The 19,602-nt window shown below is 38.8% G+C and overlaps 2 protein-coding genes and 1 pseudogene across 2 annotated transcripts; 2 read left to right on the forward strand and 1 right to left on the reverse strand.

The window, feature by feature from the left end:
• The first annotated feature begins 209 nt into the window (after window positions 1-209).
• Window positions 210-1,579, forward strand: LOC120468679 (putative nuclease HARBI1). Its single transcript, XM_089130727.1, has 4 exons — window positions 210-677; window positions 803-915; window positions 995-1,106; window positions 1,203-1,579. The coding sequence occupies exons 1-4, from the start codon at window positions 239-241 to the stop codon at window positions 1,577-1,579; spliced, it is 1,041 nt and encodes a 346-aa protein (XP_088986853.1). The 5' UTR covers window positions 210-238.
• Window positions 1,580-1,956: 377 nt separating this feature from the next.
• LOC148978817 (uncharacterized) lies at window positions 1,957-2,988 on the reverse strand. The gene is made up of 5 exons (XM_089130823.1): window positions 2,818-2,988; window positions 2,494-2,670; window positions 2,335-2,393; window positions 2,204-2,254; window positions 1,957-2,092 (listed from the first exon to the last, which is right to left on the reverse strand). Exons 1-5 carry the CDS (start codon window positions 2,894-2,896, stop codon window positions 2,027-2,029), a joined length of 432 nt encoding a protein of 143 aa, XP_088986949.1. The 5' UTR covers window positions 2,897-2,988; the 3' UTR covers window positions 1,957-2,026.
• Window positions 2,989-16,121: 13,133 nt separating this feature from the next.
• Window positions 16,122-17,308, forward strand: LOC148978818 (uncharacterized; annotated as a pseudogene).
• Window positions 17,309-19,602: the final 2,294 nt, after the last annotated feature.

Consider the following 19,602-nt stretch of genomic DNA (forward strand, 5'->3'; position numbering starts at 1 on the left):
AAGTCAAGCCCGTTTCTGAAAGAGAGGTAACTTATACTCAGAGTCAGTTACCATGGCAACTTACTCTGTGAACCTAACCTGGTCGGGAGCAGGTTTTCTTCAGAAAACCCAGAGTTTATTTTGGTCTCCTCCCCTTTCTTTTTTAAAGAGGAAGTGGTGTTTAAACACCTCATTGATTCTTTGGGGACATATTCATTGCGCACATTTTAGTCACGCAGAGCGCATCAAAGGGTATGAAATGGCATGTCCTTTTATGGATGATCCTGTTGACGAAGAGGCAGTATTACTTCGTAGGGAGTTACATTTACGTCGGGAGAGGATTTTGAGGCCCAGAGTGGATTTTTTGTCATATCCCTATTCGTTTTTATTTGAGCGTTACCGTTTTTCGTTACAGTCAATAAGGTACATCCATAATCCCATCCATCCTTACATCAGAAACATCAACCATCGCGGCCGTGCTCTTACATCCGAGCAGATTCTTTGCGTTGCCTTACGTTTCTTTGCGAATGGAAGTTTTCTTTATAACGTCGGGGATGCAGAACATATTAGTATGGCTACTGTTTGCAGAGCAGTAAGGAAAGTGTGGCTCGCTCTTAAGCGCTTTCTGAGAATTTTTGTATTGTTTCCTGGGCACAAACCAGTGAGAGTCATCAAAGAGGAGTTTCACACGATTGCAGGTCAGTGGTGTATAAATCTGTTTAAATGTTTAGTGTTTAAATGAGGCTAACCTTATAAATTACACTCAGTTATAATATCTTGCTGCGACCCCGGGAAGTAACCTAATAATTAGAATTCCCTTTAGGATTTCCGAATGTGGTTGGATGCATTGATGGCACACATATTCCGATTATTGCACCTTCTGAAAATGAAGCAGACTATGTGAACAGGACATCCATCCACAGTATTAATGTGCAGGTACGCTGACAGTCTACTGTTTCTAATGGTCAAAGACTACACCACAATTTTAACATCTCTCATTCTTTGCACCGTCAAGATCATATGTGATGCTGCACATATAATCACAAATGTGGAGGCCAAGTGGCCCGGCTCTGTTCATGACTCAAGAATCTATCGGGGGTTAACCCTGAGCAACAGACTGGAAAGGGGTAAGTATATACCCTATACACATATTTCAATGTATGCACTAAACACTTACAGGGGAATTTCTATGCAGCTCTAAAGCAATGTGAACTTTCTTACAGGAGAGATTGATGGCTTTCTGCTGGGAGATAGGGGTTACCCATGCCGACCAAATCTTATGACCCCTTACCCAGAACCTGAACCAGGCCTACAGCAGCGCTTTAATGTGGCACACTGCAGGACAAGAGCCCGGGTGGAGATGACCATAGGCCTGTTGAAAGCATGTTTCCAGTGCCTACGTCACCTCAGGGTAACCCCTGAAAGGGCCTGCGACATTATTGTGGCATGTGTTGTTCTCCATAATATTGCCATAATTAGAGGGGAGCAACACCCTGCCCTACAATTACAAGACCCTGAGGAAGACCCCATCAACCCTGCAGATTTCCAGGATGGAAGGGTAGTCTGGGATATGATATGCTGCAATGTCTTCTCAGATTAATACACATGATATCCACCACCACCACCACCAAAAAAAAAAAAAAGAATAAAAACAAAATCACAGCAATTTATGGTGTTCTTTATTTCATAGAAATGCAACCACAAAATAAAATAATTAATAAACAAAATCACAGCAATTTATATGGTGTTCTTCATTTGCTAAAAAAAAAAAAAAAAAAAAAAAGATTTTAAAATAGTTACAATACTTCCTAGAATGCACCTGTGACCATACACTCACCTCTAGCTTTAGTTTCAGAATGTCGATTTCCAGATCTGCCTTTTGGATCTGGCGGTCCAAGTATACAAGTTCTTTGCTGGTTTTTTTCTATCTTTTTAATAAGAAGAAGTCTATATAACTCCTTAACTGGCAACTGAAAATACATTAGATTAGAGTTACATCATGAATGTAGTCTAAAATTCCGAATTAAACTGTGGCATTTACTGTAAATCACTGAACTGTGTTCATCTGTGCACCAGAAGTTGATGGACCTTCCTCCTGCTGTTCTTCCACACTCTGGGGGTAGAGATAAGAATAACCATATAGAAACTTAGATTCTATAGGCTACTCCATATAAATGTGAATGTGTAAATTGTTTGATATGTAAACATATAATATTAAAATTACCTCTGTAGGCCTGTCTGTGGTAGCAGAAATGGTTTCTTCATCCCCATCATCCTGTGAAGATGAACATTTAATAGAGTACACTTTATAATTCTATTTGTCGTAATTGATGGTGAATGGAGTAGGCTACTGACAACTGTATGGGGTACTATTGGGACAGGAGGCTCCAAGAGGCAGATATTACCATCAGAATCTGTTGGGACCAACAAAAAACCCAACCCAAAGTAATATAAATGTAAATATCACATTTAGTCTATATAAAAAATTACACATACTGTAGGTAGATCTCTTACATTTTATGAATGCACTTAAGTCTTCTGGAGTGACTGGCTCTGATGAAGTCCCTCCAGGAATTCCCTCAGCCATTGGCCTTCCAGCATTTAGGCTCAGGGCCATCTCTTCTGCATTTGACAGAGGTGGTGGTGCAGGTCCTCCCCCTGTTTTGCGAGCCTCTGCCTTCTTTCTGTTGGCTGAGTAGAAGTCAAATGAGAATGAATATTTAAACCTATGTCAAAAATGCTGCGGCACTGCTAGACACTGAATGCTATTTAGTCATTTAATATGTCAAATGTTTGTAAAGCGAGGTACTCTACTCCTATGATGGGCTCAAGGCTTACCTGCTTGAAGTATGTTTTTATATTTCATTTTCAGCTGCTGCCATGTTCTTTTTATGCCTGCAGGATTGCACATATCCATGAAAATTAAATTAGGTTTAATAAAATACTGTTCTTCCAGTTTCACCTCTGATATTATAGCAGTTGGGTAAGTTACTCTAAAATAGTTCTTAATTACTAACTATAAATTTTACCTTCAAAAAGTATATTTAGATTAATGTAATAATTACTATCTCTAGAAAGTATGGTCTACTTCCTAATTTGTTTTACTTACTTATTCATTTCTTTCTAAATCCCAAATTAACCTAAACCACTTGAACAATACAAGGAGAGACAAGAAACTGCACTTCTAATGCTTTCAAATAAACAATATACAATTGCATAAATTGTTCTTAAATTGATCAAACTGTGTAACTAGAGGGAGAAAGTTAAATTAAAAATATACCTTTTAAAATTTGATATTACATCCACTATTGTTTTATACACAATTGTTTTATAGTCTTTAATTTAATTACAGTATTTAGATGATTTAGTAACTTAATTCATTACATCCAACACTGTATAAAAGTAATTAAAATGTAAACTTACCCATTGACTCAAGCAGCTATTTTCTCCCAAGCTAACTCTCTCTTCTTCGCCGCGGCAGCCGTGTTGCTTTTTTTTAAAATACATGTTCAAATTCTGCATATGCTTGCATTAGCACATCCAGTTCCACTGGTGAGAAATATGCACCTTTTTTTGTCTGACGCTGTTGCCATGGTGACTCCTAATATCTGAGCTCCATTGATAATGGCTTTTTATAGTTGTGGTGCACGCGCTTAACTCAAAGTCAATCAACTCAGAGTTGATTGAACTAACTAATTTCAGCTGTTCTGTAACCGAAAACTCAGAGTTTCCCATCTCAGGGTAAGTCAACTCAGAGTTCAAGCTTTAACTCAGAGTTGGTTGAACCTCCTTACTGAAACGAGCCCCTGATGTCATGAATGTGCATTGCGTTAAAAGCTTTGAGTAATGAACCTTTTTTTCCGAATTTGATGAAAGCCTCAAAAGCTTTAGAAAGCCTTGGTTTCCCATCACTACTGTTCTGTCCTCTCTTCCGTCACAAATGGTAATAGTATTAAGCGCACTGAGATGAGTGATTCACAGAAACAGTCTTTCATCCACAAAACTCACATGAAAACTCAGGGAAACAGACAATAACACAGATGGAGACAGGACAGACCGCAGGAACACAGGAGTATAAATACTAAACCAAACAAGAAACTAATGAGCAAATTAATCGACAACAGGTGAACTGAATACAATATCAAACACGCTGGGAAACTGGGGCTGTGTTCAAAATCATTCACTGTTCCCTACCCCAGACAGCAAACTGACATTGAATCAACGTGGAAACGACGTCTCTCATGACATTGAAACAACGTTGATTTTGCTCATCGAATTAACGTTGAACCAACGTCAGACGCGGCATTCTTCAAAGCTAAATGAAAATCGAAAATTGGTTTGCTTTCATAACGTTGAAACAACGCGTTGATTTCAAGTTGATTTTCCGTTAGTTTTCAAAGAATGACGCGTCTGACGTTGGTTCAACGTTAATTCGATGAGCAAAACTATGTCAGATCAACGTTGTTTCAATGTCATATTTCCACGTTGATTCAATGTCAGTTTGCTATCTGGGACATTACTCCACTTGAAGGAGTGAATGAAATGAGTTAGTGAATTGGGACACTGACTGCACCGCTTAAAGGCTGGCACTTTTAGATCGTTTGTGCTTGCCATTTAATAACTATTTGAAACTTAGCAAGACTGGCAGCTCGAGTAGTAATGGAAAGGTTTATCCTGAACTTTGTCATGGAAACTAGCATGTATAAACCTTAATTTATAATCAAGTAAAACATTAAATGTACACCTGTGTGATATTACATTGTAGCCACACTGGACCAGTTCAGCGAGTTGGAAAATGGATGGATGAATGATTCAGCAATGACATGACCATCACAGTGCATCATGGGTATTCTCTAGCCGTTGAGGACACATCAGTTGTAGGCTCGTTGTTGTGGTATTAAATGAGTGCACTCGATACCGTCCACTATGGTTTTCGGATAACTCTAAAAATGTCTGTCCCCTCAAATTGAGCCCTATTAAAGTGTATAGAGGGGGCGACAGAGCCCGAGTCACAATGAAACAGAAAACAGAACATAATCCTGACAGTCAGCAAAACCTTTTATATTACAACAAATTTACCTTTTAAAAGTTTGCAAAAACTAAATAAAACAGGAAGCAACCTTTAAAAGAGGAAACAGCATCGACCACATTTCTAACACACACACACATACACACAAAATGGTGTTGCTTTTAGCTGAACTAAAAAAAAAGGTTGAAAGGAGGTGTAGAACATGGATGTTGCTCTAACCCCATATCCTGTCATTGTAAGCATGAAACCATAGAGGCTGAGAGCACAGACCATCAAGCATTTTGGCTGCCCACTTATCCAAATATGTGAGATATTCTGAGACTAAAGTGTAGTGCTGAAGAAAAGCTTGTATGGAGACAATAATGTCTCCATACAGCCTCCTTCCCAGCTTTCACCATGAGAGCATGTGGGCCTCCAAAACTTCTGCATATAGGGTCTCGAGAGCAATTACCTGTAATTATATCTCTAATTATGATTGTGAGAGCAGCTTGTAGCATACATGTCTATGATTACATGGTTCTATGTTTGCTTATCAGAACATTCTTCACATTCATTTCAGGCTATATTTAATGGAAAATATGTTATATTGGACGTTTTAGATACATCATTTAGATTTAGATGTGGTTACTTACTTTCTCATTCTGAGATTATTACTGCAATACGTTTTTTAGATTACGCGTGCCTATAGAGAAATTGACAAATTGAAATATTCACTGGGTAAAAATCTTGCATAATATGGCCTCTCCCCTATGAGTAGTGTCCGATTAATGAATAGATATAAATAAAATTGGCGCTAACAAGTATAATAACGATCAAATCTCTGGAAGGAGGACCATGCATTGTGGATTTCATTGAAAAGCAAATGGCACTTCAATCAAGACACACTTATATACGTATAAAAGAAAGCTACTGCACATTGTTCCACAAAGCATTTATGTAGTGCACTCACTGTCAGAACACTATGATGTTAATTTGAACAAATGGGGCTAATGGATCCGTGTTAAAGCTGTGAAAATATTGAGAGGGCCCCATGTCACATCAATCCACAAGTTTCCATGTTACCAGACTCCATGTCTGACTGTTTGGTTTAAAAACAAGAAATACAATATTTCCACACCATTGTGAGTGATAGCGTTTTTCCTACTTCTAGAGTGAGAATGGGTTGAGTATGACACCAAAGCCCCAATTTGATTTATGACAGAATTTTAAATACTTAAAAGCATTACATTTACTGGTACTCCAAATCATATCAGAGGCCCCTTCAGCCCGAGGCTGGACTATTTTCGGCTGCTCTCAAGCATCAAGGACAATTCCGGACAGTTATAATGCGGCAACCATTGGAACTGGGATTGATAGTTGCCAAGAGACTGATATTGAGGGAATGGAAGTCCCCCACCCCTTCTTCCTTTCAGGCATGGGTCATTGATATGCTATCCATAATACAAATGGAGAAACTCTGCACCAGTCAAATGGACACATTTTTCAGTCTTGGAACCCATTCCTAACGCATTTTGAAAGAGTTTATTAGGTACTCTTTGAGTACTTAAACTCTTAGAATTGTTAAAAGAGTACTTAATTAGTTAAGTACTCTTAACTAATTTAGTCAAGAGTTCTTAATTTAGTACTCTTAACTAAATTAAGAGTAATTTAGTTTAATTACTCTTAATTTAGTTAAACTGAATTAAGAGTTGAATTACAGTAAACTAATTGTGTTCCTGTATTAAAGGAGTGGTTCACTTTAAAAAAAAAAAAAACTTTTTCTGAAAATTTACTCACCCCCATGTCATCCAAGATGTCCATGTCTTTCTTTCTTCAGTCGAAAAGAAATTAAGATTTTTTGATGAAAACATTCCAGGATTTTTCTCCATATAATGTACTTTACTGGTAACCAAACGGTTCAAGGTCCTAAAGACAGTTTCAGTGCAAACTGTTCAAAGGGCTTTAAATGATTCCTGACGATGAATCAAGCAATGGGTCTTATCAACCAAAACGATCGTTTAAGATAAGAAAGTTTAAGTTTTATAAGCTCAAATGATCGCCTTGCTCTGTTCTGTGATGCTCGTTCGTGACTCTCCTGTTCGAACTCGTTCATCAAAATGAACAAATGTTTTTCCGAGTCATTCATTTATTCATTTCGTTCGTTGAATGAATCAAATGACTCCAAAAAAAGATTTGTTAATTTTAGCCCTATTCGCACAGGATTAGTATTACCTGGGGACCACGTGTGAATTTGAAATACCCACCCACATCTGAATTTCATGTGGCGCATTCGCACGGGATAAGCGAAGCCTGTGATTTTACTCGAATTTACTGACTTATCTCACAGATATAATGTCATAGGCTATAGCTTTGAAATGTCTTGTCGTTATTATGTTGTATATAGCCTAATAAACAGAAGAATTGTCCTTACCGTATGCTGCTAAACATGTCATTCATCTCCATTTAATCGTTCTTTTTGTTTTTGCTCTTCTTATGGTTTTCAGCTTTCTCTTTCTGCAAATTGTATACCCGTATTTTCCGCACTTTAAGGCGCACCGGATTATAAGGCGCACCTTCAATGAATTACCTATTTTAGAACATTTTTCATATATAGGGCATACCGGATTATAAAGTGCATAAGATACTGCAGTCAAACGTTTGACTGGGTTTGCGTTATGCATCCACTAGATGTTCTAAAGGCTAAATGGAATGTAGCGAGTGCGCGGCGCCGGAGGTTTATTTAGTAAGTGTGAGCACGCTGGGGGGGGGCACAAAACTTACATTAGCAGCCTGACTCATATGAGTATTCAATGTGCTGCGGCTCACTGACAGCAACAGCTGGCTGTTTTAAATGAGACGACCCGGTTACTGTGAACGGGGAGTGATTTATGAACATTCTGTGACGCGCAAGCAGCGCCGGGGACAATGTGTCTGTTCGTGTGTATAAGGCGCTCCGGATTATAAAGCGCACTGACGTTTTTTGAGAAAATTAAAGACTTATAGTGCGGAAATTATGACCCCGCACCCAAAATACTATCAAAACACTCCAACTCAGCCTCTATATACCTTGAACCGTTTGGTTCCCATTGAACCTTAATTTCTTTTCGACTGAAGAAAGAAATACATGGACATCTTGGATGACATGAGGGTGAGTAATTTTTTTTTTTTTTTAAATTGAACTACTCCTTTAACAACCTTTCATCTAAAAAGAATTACATTTTATGTTTTATAGCAATGAATGTTTAAGTCATATTTATTCAGTGTTTGGCCCTTTGCAAGTATTTTGAATTGGCAAATATGTTCAGCAGATTTCCATTACTAACAGTATAATGAAGTTTCAATTACCTATTCACATATGATTTCTTACCGGTAATTTATTTTTTAAGATTAATCCTTTTAAACATATTATTCTTGAATTGATCCATTTATATTTTTGTGTATTGTATCTTTTAATTTCATATACTCATAGTTATACTCATATTCATGTGTTCTATTCAGACCAGACATTTAGTTTACTTCTACTAGATGTAAAATGTACATATATATTTGTGGGCTAGACATGCTATTTGTTTTTTTCCGTTTTCTGCTCAGTCTGGTCTCCTGTCTAATATGTGTGGTAGCTACGTATCTTGATTATTATCAAATTTCACATGAGATGGTTATCTTACCTGGAATTAAGGTACAGAAGCATTTGCATAAGTTCTAGACATGATGGAAATAATTATTTGGCCATTTTGGCTTTTTAAGACTGGTTCACACAGAAAGCGTTTTTGCTTTGAAAAGCGTGAGACACGGGCTCTGGAATGGAGAAAAAGCACATGGTCTCGAGATGCGTCTTTTAAAAGATGAAGTTATTTTAACTTGAGTGACGCTTTTTTAGAACCCTGTCCCAAATGGCACACTTCATATGCACTTTCGATCTTGGCTTACAATGGCTGCCATGTGTGCTTGTCTGTTAAGTGGGTGTCCCATTTGTCATTTTAGTTTTCTGAAGGGCGCTCCTGAGAATATTTAATCTTTTCTAATTTCAAAAAGAACATAACATCCCATTGGGCGCTGGAAGGGGCTTTTGTAGATTTCCAGTGGAGAAGAAGCTGTTGTCTCGCCAATAGAGATGTGAAAGCAAGGATGTCTAAGTTTTCAATGTAAATCTATTGCAATCCATTGGGCAACCGAATATGGCAATATGGGGAGAGATAGTTACGTTCATCATAAATATTTCAGAAAAAGTATTAAAGTATCTTTGCCAGAGGGAAAAAAACATAAGAGTCAGACTGCAGGGAGAGGTATGGCATTTGTCACAGCTGTCGGTGACAGTGGAAAAAATTTGTGACAGGCGTGCCTTGGAAAAATGGATTCTATACAAGACTTTGAACTGGAATGGATTTTGTTAAGGGCAACGTCCCACCAAGAGTCGTGCAGTCCAACCCATGTTCACCCAACTTTAGTGGTGGATGAGGTGTCATGATTCAGGAGTTTGTTATAAATATCTGAAATGAAAGATTTCTGAGGGGGGTCTGGAGAGAGAAACTCTTCCCACAATTGAAGTGGGAAAGGTTGGGAACAAGGATTTGATGCAGTATCTGATTTGGTAATAACGGAAGAGGTGAGATGGGGGGAGTTGAAACGCACTTGATAAATCGGCAAAGCTACGGAAAATGCCATCTTTATAGAAATCTTTAAAAGTTGTCAGGCCTTTGTAAAAAAATAAATATATTTATATTTATATTTAATATTTATATTTAAACAATATGAATGTAAGCCAGAGGAGAACTGGCCCCCGACTGAGCCTGGGTTCTCCCAAGGTTTTTTCTCCATCCAATCTGATGGAGTTTGGTTCCTTGCCACTGTCGCCTTGCTTTTGGCTTGCTATGAGCTTGCTCAGTTGGGGTTATTTAGTGTTTAGCAATGTTGTTGATCTGTGTTGTGCTACTTTCATGTTATCAGTGTGAAGCTGCTTTGATACAATCTGTATTGTGAAAAGCGCTATATAAATAAATGTGACTTGACTTGACTTGACTTTGTCATACCATATAGAAAATGTGGGATCAGACAGTGCAGGCTAAAACATGTTTTTTTTTTAGTAAAGGGGCTAAAGTAGACGGAGAAGTGCATTTAAGAAACCTTTTAAGTTGGAACCACATTTTTAGAGTGGAATTTACTACTGGGTAAATTGTAAAGCCAGAGATGTTGATAGGGATAGAGGAGGTGATCAAAGCAGACAGAGAGGATGAACTGCATGAATGTAGCTTTAACTGGCACCATGGAGGATGCACAGATTTGGACCAAAAATATATTTTAGCTAGCCAGCCTCCCAGCAAACAATTTTAGGTTCTGGGAACGTTAGTTTTTGGTTCCCAGAATGTTCCCTATTGGTTCCCCTGGAAAGTTTTCTTAACGTAAATAGAGCGTTTCCTTAAAGGACAACTCTGGCGCAAAATGAACCTTTGGTCTAATTACACATTGTTACCTAGTTAACCTTTATCCGAGATTTGTTTTCATGATTGCCGAATGTAAATTGTTTTATCTCTAAAAACAGTTTAGCCTGTAACGCTAGTATAATGCTAGTATATAGGGCATAGAGTAATGACAAATAAAAATCGCTTGTTATTACCACTAACAAGGCTCAAAATAGCCCCACTCTAACACGATAGCATAATAAGGGTCCCTACATTCAAATCGAAGCATTGAGAACTTTGTCAGTGTCCAAACAGTTTAATAAGAAGATATTTTATACACACAGTCAACTTCGCGAATACAGGAAGAAGCCATCTTGGAAAAATAGTCTCTACCAGTCGATCTACGCGGTGGTGAGATGTGAATAAGGTGATAAGGTGAGCGCGAACAGTAGTCTACATGTACATATTGATGAGAAGAAAACGGTTCGTGTTTGTGTTTCTTCCGGAAACAACGGACCATATGAGATTCTGCACAGTTCAGCGCACATGGATCGGTGTTCGTAGATCGACTGGTAGAGACTATTTTTCTTTTTCTTTTTTGCTTGGTACCACACTCATTTCCAAATGGTTGGAATTTATGCATTACAGCATTGTCTTTGAAATCGACTGGTAGATCGCGATCGTACTATTGGGCACCCTTGTCCTATAAGATTCTTGCTCATGTGTGGTAGATAGCGTGGCATGCATGTCTTGCGTTAGAGCAGAGTTCACAAAATGCCTTGTTTTTGGTAGCATCACATGCTATTCAGGAGAATTTTGTTTCCATTTATCGCGATATGTTTGAGAGATCTTTTGCCTCCCGGCTGCTGTTGTCGATACATGATGATGTCGATGACTGGTCATTTGAAGTACAAGCAGCACTGCTACTAATTGAAGGGAGGGTAGTGTTTTCCATTTTAATAACAAACTTGTCAATTTGTAAGCAAAATGCAAAGCCGAATTGATCTAACGCTCATTGTCTTTTAACTTCCAGTCTGTATTTTCATAGCGAGCTTGCATTGGTATGAATGAACTGCTCGTAAAAAATTTCCCGGTCGACATTTGTTAAGACATCTGCATTACAATGCTTATGATAAACATTACAATGCTCATGATAACTTTTGTTAACTCTACAATAAGTAAATCCACTTCACCAGCTAATTACTTCTCGACAGCGATGCCATAGAAATATACAGAGCGACTGCGAAACCGGAAGTTCAAAGACAATATTCTAAAGATGACGGCGCCCATGTTTCTCTGGTGCATAAGGTCTATAAAGCATGGTAGATATTCCAACCCGCATTCCCGAATTTCAATAGATTTTTAGATTGGTTAAAATTAATGGAGAATATCTTGTGTTTTTAAAGCAGAAGTTAAATAAGTTTAACCTGTTTCGCAGCTTTTTTTCTAATTTCTAGAAGCTCTAAAATGTTGTTATTGACTTTGAGCAAGAAATTCAACTTTTAAATGACAAAATAGATTGTCTTGATTAAAATCAATTAATGTCATGTGACTAGTGTGAAAGGTCACATGGCCAGATTCCTGCTTGCACATCTAGAAGAAGATGTCTTCCTCGGACTACTTCAAAAAGTAGTATATAAAACATCTTAATTTACAGAAACTATTTTGTAAAGTATATTCTTTAAAGGGTCTACTACTGATATATTTTGAGAATTATACTTCTGCATATATATTTTGCTTGTAAGACTTGTAAATTTGTTTACGGTCACAATTGTGACCGGCAGTATAACACAGTGCTTCAATTGAAAATACAGGTATTGGCAGGTATTGGAAATCCTACACTGAATGCCACACCTGTGAGGGGGATGGATGATCTTGGCAAAGGAGACGTGCTCACTAACACAGATTTAGAAAGATTTGTGAACAATATTTGAGAGAAATATGCCTTTTGTGTACATAGATAAAGTCTTAGATCTTTGAGTTCAGCTCATGAAAAATGGGGGCAAAAACAAAAGTATTGCGTTAATAATTTTGTTCAGTGTTGTTATCAGTATCCCAGAAATGTTCAATGTGTTGGACCTTCTTGACGTGCATGACCCCCTCACCACCCCCGACCCCCCCAAGTTTTTTTGCACTTGTAGCATAGCCTACATCAGGGAAGGGCAACTTCAGTCCTGAAGAGTCCACTGTCCTGCAGAGTTTAGGCCCACCCCTGTGAAAAATACTGACCTGACTGTAGCTTTCTAGTAATCTTGAAGTCTGAAATCGGCCCTCTATACACTTAAATAGGGCACTATTTGAGGGGACAGTGGTGTTCAAAGCCATAGTAAACATTATCAAGTGTACTCATCAATCCCACAATGCATCACAATGATGAGTGTACAACCAATGTATGCTCAATGGGTAAATAATACCCATAATGCACTGTGATGGTTGTGCCGAATGAAATCCCATATCTCACTAGAATATGGAGCCTGCAGCTGAATAATCCATCCGTCCATCTATTATCCAAACCGCTGGTCCAATGTGGAAACAGTATCATACAGGTATAAATTCCTTTTCAACTGATAAATTAATTGAGGTTTATACATGCTCGTTTCCATGACAGATGTTCAGTTTCCATGTTTCAAATGATTATTAAACAACAAGCACAAACAGTGTCCAAATTCGCTCACTCATATTTATTCACTTCTTCAAGTGGACTTTATAAGAGGAGGAATGTAGGGAACAGTGAATGAGGGTAAAGGGGGCGCTTTTGAACACAGCAATTGTTTAGCTCCATATACAGCTATTTAATTAACACTTTGAAGGCCCATATTAATTTTATGAAGTGTCAAGAACACTTTTTGTGCTCCAAAAACAAAAAAACAAAATAAGGACTTCATTCAACAATTTTTCCTATAGGACGAGGCTGCCATCTGCTGGTGCATAATAGTACCCGCAGCTGACAAATGGAACATTTTTGAATAATGTTATAAGATCGGTTATAAGAACGTAATAACTTATAACCCAAGTTATAACCAACTTCAGAACAAAAGATCTATGTTTTAATACATAAAACTTGTATTAAGAACATATAAGTAATTAATAGGCCTATGTGTTGCCATTTGCCTAGTCTTAGGCTACGCTCACACTGTCAGTCCAAATATAACTATTTGTGTATCCTATTGGAATATTATATTATTATATGGCAGAATATATGATCATATATATATATATGTGTGTGTGTTTTAGTGGTGAAAATTTAGATTCTTTCCAGAGACTCGTTCATTTTCAATTCGTTCACCAAAATGATTTGTTCAGTGACAATTTCTTCATTTTACATAAATACTCCAGCAGGTGGCGAAAAAGTGTGTATTTTGTGCTATCATGTCTTTAGACAACGAACGTATTGTTACAAAACACCTGATTTAGCTTTGCTAAAATGTGTGCTTAATTTACTAAATTAATATAATAAGAAAATAAGTGGTTCAGATGGCCAAAGCACAAGGTTTTCATGCAGAAAACATTTCGTACATGTCTTGGTCAGACATGTACTAATTCTAAATGTACCAATTCATTCAATTCGTTCACGAACGAGATCTCAGACTCAAAACAAACAGTGAACTCGTTCAGTATATCCAACCAATTACATGCCCCTTCACAGCATGAACTGAAGTGCTATAGAACATCACAGTCCCGCCCAAAGCCCGAGAGAGTGTTGGTGCCAGAAGTAAATTTCCCATTCATTTCTGCCATTGACATTTTGTAAAATCCATATCTAAAGAGTATTAGCATGTCTGTATGTCTGAGGATAACCAGCTGCGGCTGAACTCATAAGCATACAACATATCATTTCGAGTGAAAAAACGAAAAGAAAATTTTCAAGGGTACAAGCATGTCTACATATTTTCATTTCCGAGCAAAGGAACTACTAATCCCATAAACCACCACGCCTCACTGAAGTCACCTAAAGCAACAGGCAAAAAGCCTTTTGAGTGACTTCAAAATCTGAGACGGCCATGTAAACTTTTTCCTCCAGTGAATTATACTGAATGTGCAGGGAAACTTATTTTCCTCGATTTACTGAAGCTTATATGTAAAACGCATTTGCAGCTGCACATGCTAAAACATTGAGCATCTGGCTCGCTCATAGGCTCAGGTGCTGCGGCAACTGCACATCCAACGGCGCGGGGGTGTCTCTGAGGTGCGACCAATGAATTTAGCCCTACGTCATTACGCTACCTTCAGTCTTCACGGGTTTCAGACACGTTACACGACTTCCACCAATCAGATGCATTGGGGATTGTTCAGGATTGTGGGTAATGAAGTACTTATCCAATACATCACGGATAAAAGGCATTTATCTTAAAACAAGGTTAGTGCCTTATGAACTTTTGCCATTTATATGAGAATATACAATCACTTAGTACAGCCGTAGCCGGTTTTAAGTCTACCATGTATGGTTATGTTTTAATGACTTATATCCCAACTGTCAATGGAGAAATTGAATTAAAATTTTTCTTCCGGCACCGGGTGTGGGAGGGACTGTGCTCTATTTGCTGTAATTAAGCAAATGAGACCTAAACAATACTGTCAGATTTTTTTGTGTGTTTTACAGTTTTTAGCGAAGTGAATAGATGAATTTACATGAATAGAACGTAATGAATTCATTTTTGAAAATACAAAAGTACTGTACAGTATACAGTAATTGTTCTTTTCCCGTGCAAAATAACACAAAACTAAGTCTAACACAAATAAAATATAAGAAAAACAGGTAAAGATAAGTGTACATTTTGAAAAAGTAAACAAGTGCCCCTGCCCACTTAGCTCAAACCAAGTAAGAAATGACAATGTTAATTTGTCTCTGTTAGCCTACATTTAACCATCAGCTTGTGTTATTAAACTGTTTTCATTACAGTGGTAAAAAAGTGTAAATTTCTTTCTTAACTGTTGTGTGTTAAAATAATCACCTTATTATTTCAACCTAAAAATGACTTCTGCACTGGATTAAATATATGTAACGTTAGTAGGCATCTTTATACCTACAATGTCTATTTGAATGATAAAAGATGAGTAAACAAAATTAAAGCTTGAAACAAAAGAGACTGGTTTAGGCTTACCTTTCCCCTCTTGTTTTTGAATGAATGTAGGCCTATCCTATTTTTTCTTGTTCCTCTCAGCAGTGATTGTTCATCTAGTATTGAAATTGTCATGTACCCTACAAGTTAAATTAATAAATACATTCATACTATACTGCCTTTTACAGGTGTGCCAGGTGGGTACGTTCAGACGTACATGACCGATCCATCTGAGTCGCCTCCTCCGGAACATGGTATACATGTCACTGCTGTTAGTGAGCTTCAGCACGGTGGTGTTCAGGACCCGATCCTGCCATGACACGCCAGGGATCTGTCATAGGCAACGGAAATGAAAAGCTTTAAGCTTGTGCTCCTGCCGCAAGTATGTAGGCCACGTTTCGCTTCCATACAGCAGGACGGAGACCACACAGGACTCATATACGCGCACCTTTATTTTGAGAGAAAGGTGGTTGTTCCAGACGCGAGACTGAAGCCGCCCAAAGGTTGTTGAGGCACAACCGATCCTGGTATTCAGCTCAGCATCAAGGATGTTATTTGCCGTCAAGGTTGAGCCGAGGTAGAGGAATTTCTCGAAATGACAGCACTGTGCCATTGATGGTGACATAAGGGGAAGCAGGAACCTTCTGAGCCATCACCACTGTCTTTTTGAGGCTTATGGCAAGTCCGAACTAAGTCCGAGCGGGATTGAAACGGGATGTAGTGCCCACAATGATTGATACCCCTAATCCACCACCCGCATTGGAGTTAGAGTTAAGGAGAAAGCCACCAAAGCCACGTCAGGAGTTAGCACCAAAGAAACGCAAGATAAATATAGGTATAAATACAGGGATACTTTGAGATGCCAGTAAAATTTTATCCATTTTAGAGTGAAAGCTCAATTGCTCCAGATTTCTGTTTGAATGTCAATCACAATATCCATTTTAGAGTGGTAGTCTTACAGTCTTAAGGGAAAGTAACAACTTGTTGCTTTGCTGTAATGTGATTTTAGTTAATAATTTTCCAAATTTGTGTTTGTTTTACAGGCAAAAAAATATGAAGAGTTCAGATGCAAAAGCCTCTAAATGCCATTTGAAATTTTCTTCTTTAATGATGATTTTTATCAAACTTGTATATTTAAGTTCAGTAATTTCACTTAAATAACAATTAATAGATAATTATCATTTCCATTTAAGTGAAATTACTGAACTTAAATATACAAGTTTGTTAAAAATCATCATTAAAGAAGAAAATTTCAAATGGCATTTAGAGGCTTTTGCATCTGAACTCTTCATATATTGTTTACCTGCCAAATGTAGGCTCATCCACTGCAGACAGTGTTCAACAACCAACTGGTTCAGAGATAGATATTAACTTATTTGATGCTTCTGAAACAGGGCCTTCGTTGCCACTGGCTCCACTGTTTCCACCAATGGCATTGACAAAGGGCCTCAAAGCTGCCTGTTGAAGATGAAGATTAGGAGTCTGAAGGTACAGGTGTGCAAACTGAAGGCGAAAATGAGGGAAGTGAATCGGCCGAAGAAGACCAGAAAGGCTGGTGTTAACAAGGAGTCAGTGATGAAGCAGATGAAGAAGCTCTTACCAGCCAAAGCATATGCTTTTGTGAGTACACAGATACACATGTCTCAGCTGAAGATTCATGGTCCACTCAGGACAAAGCTTTCTTCTTGTCTCTGCTACATGCCAGTCCAAAGTGTTACAAGCTACTGTTTAAAGTGTTTTCTATGCCATCTGTCCACACACTGCAGAAGCTTATGAAGTCTATTGATTTCAAACCTGGCTTTAACCACAACATTCTCGCGACAATGAAGAAGTCTACGGAGACCACAAAGCCCCATGGATAAGGTTTGTGCCATCATCACTGATGATATGTCTCTCAAACAGGCAGTCCCCTATAATGAGTCTGCTGACAGGATTGAAGGTTTTGAGGATTTTGGTAGAGGTCAGCGTACTCCACATGTTGCCAACTATGCCTCTGCATTCATGGTGTTCCGGAAGTGGAAACTCTTCGGATATTGCTTCAGTATTGGGCCCATACCATATATCCGTCTTCAATCATTTGTGAGCTAAGGAAGGCTAGGATGGAGGGCATAGTCTTCATCTGTGACCAGGGTTCTGGTAACTGTTCAATGCTCGGTCGTCTTGGTGTTACAAAGGAGAACCCGTTCTTTGAAGTAGATGCTGTCAGAGTGTTCTGCCTGTGGGATCCACCACATCTGATCAAGAAAATTCGCAACAACTGGCACAGCAGCGGTTTTACACTTGATTGTTGGGGCATTTTGGAGGATTTGTATACTTACGACAGCAAACAGGACATTCGATTGTGTTGCCGTCTTACTAAGAAGCATGTGCATCTCCCACCGTTTGCTTCCATGAGAGTAATGGCACTTTTCCACTGCATAGTACGGTACGGTTCGGCTCAGTACGCTTCGACTCGGCGCGGAACAGTTCGGATCGCTTTGCGTTTCCACTGCAGTAGTACCCCTTCAAAGTGTGTGGGACTGATCGTTATTTGCGCGCGCCTCTACTGCCATGACATCATCTTAAAAGCGCCACATTTTCAAACCCACAACACAGGAACAATGGAGACTATCAAGGGGATGGTGTTCCTGATTCTCGGTATGTGGTTGTTTTTAACTGCTAGACGGAAAATGTGTTTAAAATGAGGCTGATGGCAGCAAAACAAAAATACTGATAAAAAAAGTGTCTCGTGTCGCAAATCCAATGACGCTAGTAGTGACGATTCTGTCTGACCAATCAGTTATCTGCAGTGTTTCACGTCACATTTTAGTACTGGTACGGTACGCTTGGAACCTCAACAGACCAGGTACCATTTAAAGCGACCTGAAGCGAACCGTACCATGCAGTGGAAAAGCACCACAAGTGAGCCGTACCGAACCGTACCGTACCGTACTATGCAGTGGAAAAGCGCCATTAGGTTTGCTACTCATGTCACGATACGATTTACAAAAAGTGGAGAAGAGGACTCATGTGCAGTAAAAGGATATTTATTAATAAATGAAAACAAAAACACAAAGCAAAAACCCACAAGGGGGGAAAACATAATCGATGAAATACAAAACAGAACTGAACTAGAATGACAAACACTGACCAAGAACAAGAAGACCATCACAACAGGGGTAACATAATGCCGAGTTCAGACTGCATGATTTTAGCCACGATTTTGGCTCGCCGACAGGTTTTGAGAAATCGCAGACAAATGCCCGAAATCACAGGCAAATCGGCGCTCGTTCACGCGAGTGACAATCATGCAGTGTGAATGAACAAAGACGCGATCTGAGAGAATCACAGACGCCCGTGAGATATTTGGCATGCTAAATATCTGGACCTGTCGGCGATTAAAAATCCTGCTGTGTGAAAAGTGTTTTGACTGAAAACTACATCGGCGATCACCGGCAGCCAGTGAGAGAGCAAGATACAGAGCAGCAGGGAGTTCGGGGAGGAGTTATAGATCACATATCAACATGATATGGCATTGTTTCAACAAAAAAAGCTTCTTCTCGGTCTATTTGGACACAATAAATGGAAGAAAAATTAGTAGAAATTTGGCAGGAGCACTCGTGTCTGTTTCACCAGCTGTACCACAACCGGGTCGAAAAAAAAAGTCTCACGTGAGAACTCCGGTCTTGCACGTGTGGTGTCGCGCGTTGTTTCCTTTTCATATCTCACGCGTGTTTGTTGTGAAATGTAGTTTGCGTGCAGCGTGCTAGACAGAGTCTGTCGGCGATTTTTCTAAAGTCATGCAGTGTGAAACCTTCTGTCGCCGATCCATCGTCCAGTGTGAACACAGCAGCGACTGAATGCTGGCCAAGATAGTCATGCAGTGTGAAAAGAGCAGCGACCTGACTACTTTAAAAATCGTGCAGTCTGAAAGAGCCATAAGACAAAGATCCGACAAAGACAGCAAACAAGAAGAGGCTTCTTGTTTAGGGAACAAGAAATAGGGAACAAATCAAGAGGGAACAGGTGGAAGAACTCAAACACTAATCAGGTAACGAGGGGGAGGGATCAAACAATGACAAGAGCACATGGCCCAACATAACAAAGACACCAATACATATATGTGCAATACAAGACAGGACAGACACGTGACAACTCAGGTCCTGGGGATAAAGAC

Source organism: Pimephales promelas, chromosome 5 (assembly GCF_988280905.1).
Source record: "Pimephales promelas chromosome 5, fPimPro1.hap1.1, whole genome shotgun sequence".
NCBI classification, from domain to species: Eukaryota; Metazoa; Chordata; class Actinopteri; order Cypriniformes; family Leuciscidae; genus Pimephales; species Pimephales promelas.